Raw genomic sequence first — 12,849 nt, forward strand, 5'->3', positions numbered from 1 at the left:
TAAATTTAGCCATGCCCGGGCATCCTCTAGGATCTCAAAGGCCAATGACCTGTGATTAAACTCACACCACCCAAAGCATTAATTGGGAAAGCATTAAGTAGGAATTGGTGTTTGGTTCGGTTTGAGGATATTTAATCAAATTTTGCATTCTTTTTCTTTTTAGAAAAAAATTAATTCATTAAAACCTATGTATGTGAATGTTCAGTGAGCATGAGAGGAAGGGCCATGCAGGTGAGAAGATGATGTCTCATCCCCTGGACTGAGTGTTAAAGGCAGTTGAGAGCCAACCAATGTGGGTATTAGGAACCAAACTCTGGTTGTCTGCAAAAGCAGTAAGGGTCTTAACTACTAAGGCCTCTCTCCCCATCATTACTCAACGTTTTTGTATTTTCTATATGCAAATTACCTAGCTGAAAATTCTGAATCAACCCAATTGCTTATATATTTTATGGAATAATTTTGCATAAAATTAATTTAAGAGAGTAAATGGACTGTAACTCACTGCATTAGTGAGTATAACTTTCTGTATCCTTATGGAATTTACAACTGGACATGACTCAGCCAAAAGCTATTTATGGTAAGTTTCTACATATAAATATTTTAAAATTACACCTGGGATTTTAATATAAAAGGAATCTTCTTTTGGTAAAGCTTTTGTGAAAACTTAGGAGCGTTCCATCTTTTACACAGACAAAGAGGATTATAGCACCTAGTTCTCACACCTGTTGCTGATGCTCAGCTTTCAGGGTTAACACAAGCTGAATGCCTTTCCTCAGGCAAAGTTCATTCTGGCCAAACTGGTTGCTACTTGCTGTTCTGAAAGACCAGGTGTCTCAGCAGGGATGCAGCTCCAGCAGTGATACTCACCCTTCCCTGAGCACAACATGCCATCTGCTGACTCACACAAACTCTTGCTTTGTTCTTCTGTCATGTTACACTTCCGTGGGTGTTGGCAGAGCTTGCCAAACCATCCTTTCTCACAAACACAATGACCACAGGAGCATGTGCCATGGCCTGTGAACCAAACATAGATGAGAATAAGAGGAAGACGTGACTAAATGTGCAGAAAAATTAGTTTATAAATAGAGCGTGTAAATCATAGGATCTCATCTATCGTCAGACATACTTTCCTTATACATACAACATTCTTATACATACATCATTGTGTAAAACAGCATCCCAACAACAATCTAGCTTAGCATGAAAAATTTGGATGTTGTATAGGAAAAAAGCATTCGAGAAAAAATTGAAATTATTGAAAATGGCATTGTGAGTTCTTTCTTATTTGCGTTTCTATCAGCATGTTGTTTGTGTCGCTCTTCACTGTGCAAAGCATTATACTCAGTTCAATTTTGAAGGCTAGTCACGTCATCGCTGCTTGCAGCAATTGTTAATTGCTCTCCTGTGGCTTACTAATAAAAACAAAAGATATTCCTAATGATTTTACCTTTTTACATTCCTCTTCATGAACAAGAGCAGATAAAGCATAAATACTCATGTCTTTTATTAGTGTATCAAAGTTAAAAATTGCATGAGACTTGTGTTCTCATTTGACCTCCTGTCTTTGTTTTTTGTTTCTGATGTTTATTCCTGTTTTTTGAGATGTTTATCCTTTAAGATGAAACACTATGCTTGTGACAGTTATACAGGGGTGTATAGTCCTCTCTACCTGTGTGTAAGCAGACATCTACTGTACTTCTGAGTTTTTCAATTTAGTTTTTTATTTCTACCAAGTGCTTTTTTTCTTTCCTGATAGCCACACCTTCTTACAGAAAAATCACTCTCTGAACCAGTTATTTGCCTGGAAATGATTTCTCAAGTACCTATTATGAACAGAATATGGTGCCAGGGACCATAGCATAGGAAAGGAAAGATGAAGGCTGAAAGATGATCCCGCTGTGTTTACAAGGACTTGTATCACTGTCGTCTATACTGACTAGTGTTTATGGATCTACAGTCACCATTCTTTTTTAAATATGTGTTCTGAGACTCCTTTCTGCATATAGAAAGATTAATGGACAAGACTCTTTTGTTGAAAATTCATTATTATGATCAATTTAACATAACCACTTATGAATCCAGGTAGTGATTTTCCATAGCTTGACAGTCTCAAAGTTAATGGGAAGCAGATGAGAGACAAATTTAAAATAAATCTGAACAAAGACATCTATTCCCAAAAGTCTTTCCTCATTCATTAAATGTTGTGATGTCATAGCCCATGAACTCAGGTGTCGTCTCCAGCTTACAGACAAGAAGTTGAATGTTGTGGGAACTCCTTCAGACAATAGCCTTTAAGATACCAGCCCACTTTGGGTGTAGTCTCATGCACTATAAGTACAGGTGAAAAGCATATGTGGTTCCTTTATTTTCTACTGGATTTGGTTCCCAGTTCCCAGCACATATAGACGTCTGCAGACTGCTACCTTTACTGTGAGTTTATCTTCAAATTAGTAAACCTTTGTTATACTCCACTGTTGCAAGGAACTGCTTGTTCATCCCGGCAGCCCAGAACTGAAATAATCACACAGAAATTGTATTAATTAAATCACTGCTTGGCCCATTATCTCTAGCTTCTTATTGGCTAACTCTTACATATTAATTTAACCCATTTCTATTAATCTGTATATCACCACGAGGTCGTGGCCTACCATCAAAGTTTCAGTGCGTCTATCTCCAGCGGCAGTGCCTTCATGGTGTCCCCTGACTCCACCCTTCTCTTTCTCCCAACATTCAGTCTAGTCCTTCCGGCCTATCTAAGTTCCGCCCTATCAACAGGCCAAAGCAGTTTATTTATTAATGGCAATCACAGCACACAGAGGGGACTCCTACATTACTCTATTCAGGGCTATTGTGGAACTCTTTGGTACTATGACAGGTGAACCTCTAAATGCTATGCTATTATGTTTCACGTTATACTTCAAATACTGTAATCCAGTCACACAGCACCAGAACTCGGCTCTAGTTGCTCGGATTTCATAGTCCTCACACCTTCCATGGCAGCACAGCATCTTTCTCTTTAGGAAAGGAACTGCCTAGTCATGTTTTCTTAACAAATGTCTTTTTAACTTCTACATCATCTGCAGGCTTGTACTTGGCTCTTTCCCCTTTCAAGTCTCATCACAACTAGTTTACTTATGCCCTCTGACAATCCACCTAGGTTTTATCCTCATGCTTGTTTTTGTGATCTAATAGACAACCTCCGCTAAAGAACAAGCAACTTTCAAAACTACAGCAATGACAGAGTCATCTGGCTGCTAGGACAGTCACCCCAAGGTGTTGTGGGATATCTTTACACTGTGAACAAGTACTGCTGTGATTGGGGTAATTAAATGTTGAGTGTTGGAGTTAAAACCTTCCATTCTTATTCAGACAAAAGAGGGAAATGTTGCAGAATATTCCTTCATACTATGTAAAGATGTGTCACTGTGTTTGGTTTAATAAAGAGCTGAATGTCCAATAGCTAGGCAAGAAGAAAATAGTCAGGACTGCCAAGGACATAGAGGACTCTGGCAAGAGGAAAGGCGAGGACGCTAGCAAACTCAGAGCATGTCAGACATTACATACTAAGAGAGGTAGCCAAGCCACGTTGCAGAACATAGATTAGAATATGGGTTAAGTTATAAGAACTCCTTAGAAAAGAGCCTAAGCTAAAGCCTATAGGTTTCATAAGTAATAAGAAGTCCCTGTGTCATTATTTGAGGCTGGCAGTCTGGATGACAAAGTTTATTACATCTCATCGCCTTTCTTTAGTTGTGTTTACTTATATGTTTATAGTCTTTTTAAACAATTAACCAAACCATGAAATTTTTGTGTCTTTATCTGTCTTCTGTCTCTCTCTCTTTCTTTCTGTGTGTTGTGTGTACATACATGCATACATGTGTGCATATGTTCCTGGGTGTGCATGCATCTGTGTGTGTGTGTGTGTGTGTGCTGTACCTGAAGGAGTTGGAAAAAGCTATGAAGTGTTGGGAACAGAATCTAGTCCCCTAGAGGAATAACAAGCACTCTTAACCAATGAACCCTCTCTCCATCACCTACAACTGCACCTTACTTTTTGAGACAGAATGCCTCCCTGACCTAGAAGATTACTGACATGGCTAGCCTGCTGGCCTAGAAGGCACAGGGATCCTTATGTCTTTGCCTTTCTAAAAGTTGCTTATGCTATTGTCCCTGCCTTTGACACTGGATTGGAGATCAGACTTAGGTCATCATACTTTCACTACAAGTGCTTCACCAACAGAGCCATTTACCCAAACCAAGTCATGAGATTTCTGTTAACTATAAAGATTTCAGGACTGTTCCTCTAGGCACATAAATCCCCTGAGGCCCTGTTCCTATGACTCCCTACTTGCTGTTCTGTTTCCATGGAACCTGCTTAATCTCACTATGAAATGTTCTTTCCAAAAGTGATCCTTTTGTATTTTCCAATTCTTTTAAATGCACAGCTGTTCTAGATGCTCAGTTCAAAATGTTTTGAATAAATACTGAATGTCTTTAATTTTCCCCATAAAGAGAGCTGTCAAGTACTGTTAGTAGTACCTACAACATTACATCATAAACCTTTGAGATACCTCCCTGCCAGATTTCACATTCTTGCTCACAATACCCTAGCCCACACTTTTCATGTCACAGCTATCCTGCTAGTCCTATGGGATTCCCTATTGTTCAACCAGGAGGTCCTTAATATTCATTAGATTTTTAAAAATCAGAACTCTAAGCTACTTTTCAATCTTACTTTGTCTCTCCTCCTTTTAATATTACTGACCCTATGCATCTCATACTTGCTGGAGAAAGAATGCCTTCCTATCCTAATATATTCAGGCCCTACCTAGCCTAAAAATCTCAGCAAATGACTGAGTACACTTGCATAAAGAATTCTATGATATCTACAAGTAGAAATCATTTACGCCCCTCTGAGATTATTTTCTGAGTATGTGTGTTACTTGGATTCAAAGCTAAGACAAATACATATTTTTCAGCATTTTATTCTACTCTGAACTACATCTTGAGCCTTCCTTGGAAACTTCTTTATGATTTTGTTTCTGACTTTGCATGGAAATCTCTAGTGTCGAGAGAGGTATTCTGCAATTAATTAGGATATCACTGAGAAAAGGTCAATAGCTCCTCACAGAGAAAAATATATTATGAAATTTGTGTGGAAGAAAAAGGATTCATATTTGCCATTTATTAGCTCTTTTGTCACAGTGTTTTATAAAGTAAAATTGGCAAGTATGCCAGACAATCATCAAATCATTGGCATTTACATTTTGATTTGTCATTTATATGCAACTTCCCTTTAGTTAAAATCTTAATCAATTTTTAAAGAGTATTCTTAATGTGACTATAATTCAGTTATCAATTCTAGAAATGTCTGCACTGGGTATTATACTATCAATTTTGAATATAGTAGAGTAAATGAAGTATTGGCCCTGTTTTCATGGCATTTACAGTCTATTAGGGGTAAACACATGCCACAGCAAAATATACAGTTGGGTTACTGGAGCTTAAGGAGGTTGTCACTGTATTCAACAGTGAGAACAGGACAAACAAAGTATTCAGAGAAATATTTAGCAAAACAAGTTATGAGAAGGGGCCAGGAAGCTAATGTTCTAGGAATGGAGCCTAGAAATCCTTGGGACAAGAAAGAGCTGGGCACATTTCAGGCAGTGAAGGCCAACTGTTTGAAGAAAAATGATTAAACGATTAATCAAACTGAAGTGAAGTTCTTAACAAGTTTGCTGTGGGACAATGGTCTTTTATCCTGTCACTTGTATTATTTTAATAAAACACTCATTGACCAGTAGCCAGGCAGGGAATACAGGTGGGGTTACTAGGCAGGAATTAGAGACAGAGACAAGAAAAGGAGAATTCTGGGAAGAGGAAAGCTCAGTCTGCAGTCATCACCCAGACAGAGAGGAAGCAAGATGAGAATGCCTCGTGTAAAAGTACCAAGCCACATGGCTAACACAGACAAGAATAATGGGTTAATGTAAGATGTAAGAATTAGGTGATAAGTAGCCTGAGCTAATAGGCTAACCAATTTATAATTAATGTAGGCCTCTGTGTGTTTCTTTGTGACTGAAAAGCCGCAGAACTAGATGGGACAGGAAGCTCTGTCAACACAAGTTATTTATCTTTGGTATAAAAATTGAATCTGTCCTGAGAGGAATGGGAAAACTACAGAGGATTTTAAGCCAGATGATGTGGCGTAATTTACAACTTTAACTCCACTTATGTAACTTAGTGGGTTGGGTATGTTGGGGCATGTGAATTTAGAGAATATGCTAGGCTATTGATGATCAAGTCTAAGTGGAAATGAGGAAAAAAACTTTATATTTCTGCCTTGATGGCAGAACAAGGGCCTATCGGATAAACTGTGAGACTGCAGGTAACATGTATTGAAAAAACAAAACCAGAATAAAATACACTTTATCAAATAGAGAAGTTTTAGGAGATTTAAGGGAGAGCATTTTCCCTTTGTTGAATCTCCTCAGTTTAAAGACACTGGAATACAAAGTCAGATAACTAGATAACAAGCTGCATTCTGCTTGGAGCTCAGATAACAGACTGGAACTGATGCCCGGCAAATACATTCTGAAGTTTACAATAGTATATGCCATTTTGAGTTTTAGAAGTGAATGAGTCTATCCAGGGAGAATAAGTTCCAACTAACTCTAAGTTTTAAGGCTAGGATACAAAAAGAAAAGCTAGACAAAGAGTAAAATTTACCACAGGAAGAAAATACCATAACAACAACAACAAAAAATATGTCTTAGAAATAAAGCCTACTGAGTACAATGTTTCTGAAATTTTGAGTTAAAAAAATACAAGAATAATTAGTTTCAAGCCAACTTTTTTCTGACAACCATTGTCATATCACCTTTGAAAGTTGTAAAGTATCCAGGGCCAACAGAACTCTGAAGAAATAACCTGTACTGAGAACAACCTTACTTCTAGTGATAAAAAAAAAATCATAGAAGAGAACATTATGAGGTTACCTCTAGAGTTTAGTTTAATGAACTATTGCCAAGGCTCTGAAACAGCTTTTGTCCAGTTTCCTTAGTCTTTGCACAGATAATAGATTTTTCATAATCAAAAACCCATTCAACTTGTCTGACATGTTTATCTTGACTCCTTGTCTTTTCCCTCATGAAAAAATTCACTAAGAATATACTACACTTCATTATCTAGTGCAGTACTCACCATAGGAAAGTATTTACATTTAGTCAACCTAGATAATATTTTTAAAAATTAGTTTCTTAATATTGTTTAGGCACAGGACAAGTAACCACATAGGTCAGTTGATATTGTAAATCATTCAGAAATAAGAAACTCCTGCCAGAATACTGGAGCCATGGCCTGGCAAATCTGGGTTATGCTCTATGTTAGATGCTTTCCAAATGATATTTTAGCTGAAGATAAGGGCAGTCTTCACTCTCATTTATGGTCACTTGAGTTCCAGAAAGACTCAACAATTTCCAGGGTGCAAGAGATGAAACCAGGAACCAAATCCAACCAATTGGACCCAGGGAAGGACACTTCTTTTGTACTCTCTATTCACCCACACAGAGCTGTTGGGAAGAGTCACTCACTGAATCTGGAGCCATTAGAGGTGGCCTTTGGGGACAGGTGAATTGAGTTGTTTCTGAAAGTCTTTTAACTGTCTAAGCGACAAATAAAATTCATATGCGTTTATACTGTACAACATGATTTGAAATAGGTATACATTGTGGAGTGTCTGCTTTGAGATAGTCAACATGTATAGTTGCCTCACAGACTTATTTTTTACGGTGAGCACATTTAAAACCTACCTTTTGGTTGACGAGATCACTCAGCAGATAACAGCACAAGCCTGGCCACCTGAATGTGATCGCTGGGAACTATCTAACAGCAACAACAAAAGGCCAGCTGCAGTGGTATGCATCTGTAACCCCAGCCCTCCAAAGAGAGATGGAAGGCAGTGAGAGGGAAATTGCCTGGAAGTTTGTTGGCAAACAAGCGTAGAGTGTACAACACAGCAAGGGAGGACCTGCCTTAAGCAAAAAGGAAGGCAAGAGCCAGCTCTCAGCCCCTTGCACAAGCTGTAGCACATCTACACCTGAACACACACATACTGAGAAACAGAAATAAATAACTTTGTTTATATTTTAAATTACTTCAATAAATAATTTTCTAAAGATTAAAAAAAAAAAAGAAACTCTTGCCAATTGTGTGAGATATGTTGGCTATGTCTACTGGAGACAATGACCTTTCCCGCTGCAACTCATTTGGTCAACTCTGTTAATCTGTTCCTAAAACCATCGTGATTATGCTCTAATAACCCATCTTATCTTTTATCATTAGACTTAGCACTTCACACCGCACTAATATCCCTCTCCCTTTCTTAATAGTAAGAGAACCCTCAATTTTTTGTTTGCTTCAGAGAGGTGATAATCTGTCCAACTTAAAAAGTACCTGGTTTACAATGGCCATATGACCTGGTTCTAATAAATGAGACATAAAAGAAAATTTCTTGGTAAAGTTTCCAGGAAACTTGTTCTTCAAGGAGAATGGGACAAACAGGCAACATGCATCCATTCTTTTGTATCTCTTCCTCCTCTTTTTTTTTTCCCTTGGAAGATGAACACATTAAAGGATGTCTAGGAGAATGAGAATAAACTTTATGCTTTGAGAACAGGACATAGCACAAATGTAAACAGAAAAGGTTTAGGACTTGGGTAGACTCTGACACCAACCTCCCATCCATTTGAGGAGTGCCACCATAAAGAATTAGAGGGCCAACAACTTTGTCTAAGCACTGTTCTGGCTGCTTTGTGATTTTAAAATGTCACTGATGACACTCCCTTAAATTTTAAAATGTCACTGATGATGCTCCCTTAACTTTTGTGTTGCTCATCGTAGGAAGGCTTCCTCTTCGTCAGTTCCTGACATTGTTGAATTTGTAATTGCAGACTGTATGATTTCCTTCGAACCGCAGTCATAAGCTAGAGAAGTCCCAGAAGAAATGGGAACTGATTGTGTAATTAAGAGGTGGCTCTTCGTTATCCTTCCTTGCTTTTTAAATTGGACCCCTGGGCAGTTATTCTAGGAACAAGGGACAATGAAAAAAATATATATAGTCCACTTCTCATTCTCACCCTGGGTACAGGGCATGCAGGAGGGAAGTCTCTGATTAAGCTTATGCTCACTAAAATAATTAAACACATGTGGACCAACATCTGAATATATTCTCTTTTTGGAATCTGAAAATCATATATTGCTGAAAAGGAACAAATCTAAAGAACTATCAGTGAGATAAAGCATCTTTAAAGACTGACTTTTTTGAGAAGAAATTCATGTCAATTCTCAGTTTATATCCATTTTATTTGTTAGGAAATGGTTAGAGAAAAATCTGCGTACCCTGTATGGTGATGGAACATGACTCACACACAAGCTAATTAAATGAAGAAAGGTCCTACATCATGCTGATTTTCTTTTTTGCCATTATCATGACTCTTTTGGAGGTTTTAATTTTATTTTAATCAAAACTGAACTGTTGAAATTTATGAAATTAGTTACATTCACCTTTGAGTACTATTGATAAATTATCTTAGCCTGCCAGAATGGGTTTAATCATCTTTAGTTTTAATGTTAGTGGGTGGATTAACAATGTTGGCTCCTGATTTTTGCATGATTGCTGGTTAGATGGACATATAGATGTTTGGGATTTACAGATTTGTTGTATTCTCAAAACAGTATTCTCAATAAGTCTCTGCTTTTGAATTAGAAGCTGTATTCAGTTCTCTAGCTAAACCTGAATATGCCGGTTCTAGACTAAACTTCAAGGTGAATCCATGGATCAGCCTGGTGGTAAACTGAGCAAATGGTCCAAACTCAAAATTTTAAATTTATTCTATGAGCCCATCCTAGAATAGTGTCCATATGTTTCAAACTTAGTAATGGCGTGCCCACCACTGCCTATCTTTAACAAGAGGGATACTAACTTCCTAGTGAACTTTAACTCTCAACTTGACATGGCCTACAGTCACCTGAGAAAGGAGTCTTAATTAAGGAATTGTTTAGATCAGACTGTCCCATGGGCTTATCTATGTGGGTTGTCCTGATTGTTAATTGATATAAGAGGTACCAGCTGTATAATCAATGCAATTTAACATACTGGAGAATTTGGACTTTCACTAACCATATTTCCAAATATTTAAATGAGGTTTGTGGATTTAGATTAGAAAAGAACTGTCCACCTAAAAGAAAACCTAAAATAGAACACAATAAAATGTCATCAAGATATCATTTTAGTTGATATTTTTATCAATGAATTTCACTTTGGTTTTTGCTGTGCTCTTTAGTTAAGTTTTTCAAAGGAAAATGCTCATTTAAAAGCAAATTTTTATATTTCATTATTTGTTCAAAAAATGAATCACGAAATTTGCAGGCAAGAGATAGGACTGAAATATGACATAAAGTGAGCTTACCCAGGATCAGAAAGATAAATACTATGCTTTCTTTTCTCCTTTATGCTGTTAGCTTCTAACTTTTACATAAGAGGATTTTTTTTGTTAGAGTGTGCATATACTCTCAGAAACAATGAAAAAGGCGTCCACAAGGGGGGGAATATGGCATTTAGGGGATAATTTTGGAAGAATAAAATGGTACATGTGCAGTGGGAAGAGAAGTGAAAGTGGGAATACTGAGGGTGAAGGTGGAGCAGAAGGGACCAAAACTAAGTGCGTATGAAAATGCTTTAAGGTATTCTGTTACTTTGCATGCTGATTAAAAAATGAATCAAAAAATAAAAATAAAAGCAGCCCTTTCTCCATTAAGAGAGGAGTATTTAAGACAATGCATAACAAATAGAGGTGAAGTATTTTTATCGTAAATAAGAGCTCCTAACAAAGCGTTGAACGAAATGTGGCTGAAAGAACACCTCAGCAGTGAAGAGCACTTACTACTCTTGCAGAAGACCCAGGCTTGGTTCACAGCATGCACGTTAAGCAGCTCATTACCACCTGCAACTATGGTTCCAAGGAATCTGATGGGTATCTGCATGCATGTATATCCTTAGGCTTACTCACATATAAATAAAATACATTGAAAACATATTTTTAGCAGACACAGGAAAATTAAAAATCTTTCCTCAAAATAACAAGTACATTTTAATCTCTATGATTTTGTTTAGCCTTCTCAAACCTAGATGCTTTCACATGAAAGACCAACATCCAAATATTACCTGTTATAAATCCAATCTAAGTATACTCCAGAGAATTCTATACTCCAAAAATAGATAAAGCTTTTAATTTCTCTTAAACTTATCTGTATCTTTCTGAATGTATAATTTATTTGAAGGATCTTCTTTTATTGTAAGCTTGAAAATAACTTGAATTTAGGGAAAGATGATGAAGGGGAAGAAGAGAGGAATGGAGTTTGATTATATTCATAATCACAACCCTCTATGAATTATGTGTCTTGCAGAGGCATTGCACACAGAAGCAAAGTAAAATAGTTTCCTGAAAGGTGCCATTTGGAAGCAGATCTGGTGACATTATTCAGAAGAATTTGAGAAGATAGAGTAGAACACTGGGTAAAGGGACAGAATTGTGGTATTTCCCAACTGCTCCATCGCAGTTGACCTCGTTGGAAAAACCATCTTTTCAATAAGGAGACAACTGTAATGTAATGACAACAAATGTAAACCTAAGCTCCTCCTCCATCCTTCATGGCAAAGAAACCCAGGAGTCACTGGGGCCTGCGCTGGCTTTCACAAATACTATTGAGTCAGGAACATTTGTAAATACTGCTTATCGTATGGAGTAACATTTCTTCTCAGGTTCAACTAAATATTCAGATTGTTATTTAGAAGCACTCTCATTTCAAGGAAAGCACTACAGTGCACAGATATTGATGTTTCTATTCCAGAAAACAAGCTTCACCTCTCTAGGAGCCCAAGTCTCACACTGGGATTCCTCAAACATAGGTTTTAGGTGCCCCTCAAAGCGGAACATGCTTATTGCTAGCTTTAAAAAATCATGAGAATTTGTGACTTCCTTATGGAATGCTTGCTGTACTGTGACTCTAGTACCAAACTTGCTTCAGGTTTAAACATCTTTCCCAGGGGAGGATCTCTTGTGTTTTAAGAGTAGCTGAGAAATAGGAAAAGACTCTGATATTAAAACATTCAAGGCTCATGTAATATCATCCAGACAACAATAATCAGGAAAGAAGAGAAATTAAAACAGCAGCATTTTTATTCACTAGCTTAATGAAATCACAAAGTGAAGATCAGTGGAAAACTAAGGTAGGAGGCACCGTTCAAACGCAGTGGCATTTAAAATGAACTATAGCTGATTGTCATTAATCCTAAATTTGCATTTGCAGATTCACTTATTTCTAAATTTATTTACAGCTGTAATATCACTACTCACAGAGTGATAAGAGCATATATGTAGAATTATAGAAAGTATTGTGATTTAGATTCATTTCTGGTTAGGGAAAAAAAGTCATTTTCCTTCATTTTTAGTTTTAGTTTTCAAATCCTAAAGAACTATTTCTTATCTGGTCACTTCAATGCTACATTTTGTTCTTGTTTTTGTTCTCATTTTGATGATTCAAAAGAGCATCTGATAGTATATTGAATAGCTTTCTTGTTTTCCTGAATACAAGAAGGCCATGATATGTCTTTAAATAAAAATATACATGTTAAGTAAGGTTTGATCAGACATGATCATGACTTGAATTAAATATTAATTACTCAGTTATATTCAAATGAAGTATCTTTGAACAAAAGTTGAAAAACTTATACTTTGAGTCATCATTGAAAATATTTTGACCAGAGGCAAGAATCTAATACTGCATTTC

At 36.9% G+C, this 12,849-nt stretch overlaps 1 protein-coding gene across 1 annotated transcript in view; it reads right to left on the reverse strand.

Annotated features, from left to right (window-relative positions):
* Positions 1–12,849, reverse strand: part of Itgbl1 (integrin subunit beta like 1) — a 184,534-nt gene that overhangs the window by 10,288 nt on the left and 161,397 nt on the right. The window contains exon 9 of the mRNA XM_050150393.1: positions 868–1,014. Coding sequence (XP_050006350.1) covers positions 868–1,014 — 147 coding nt within the window. The remainder of the gene's footprint in view (positions 1–867; positions 1,015–12,849) is intronic.

This window comes from Alexandromys fortis, unplaced genomic scaffold, assembly GCF_014885135.2.
Source record: "Alexandromys fortis isolate MF-2015 unplaced genomic scaffold, M_Fortis_MF-2015_v1.1 scaffold_66, whole genome shotgun sequence".
Classification (NCBI taxonomy): domain Eukaryota; kingdom Metazoa; phylum Chordata; class Mammalia; order Rodentia; family Cricetidae; genus Alexandromys; species Alexandromys fortis.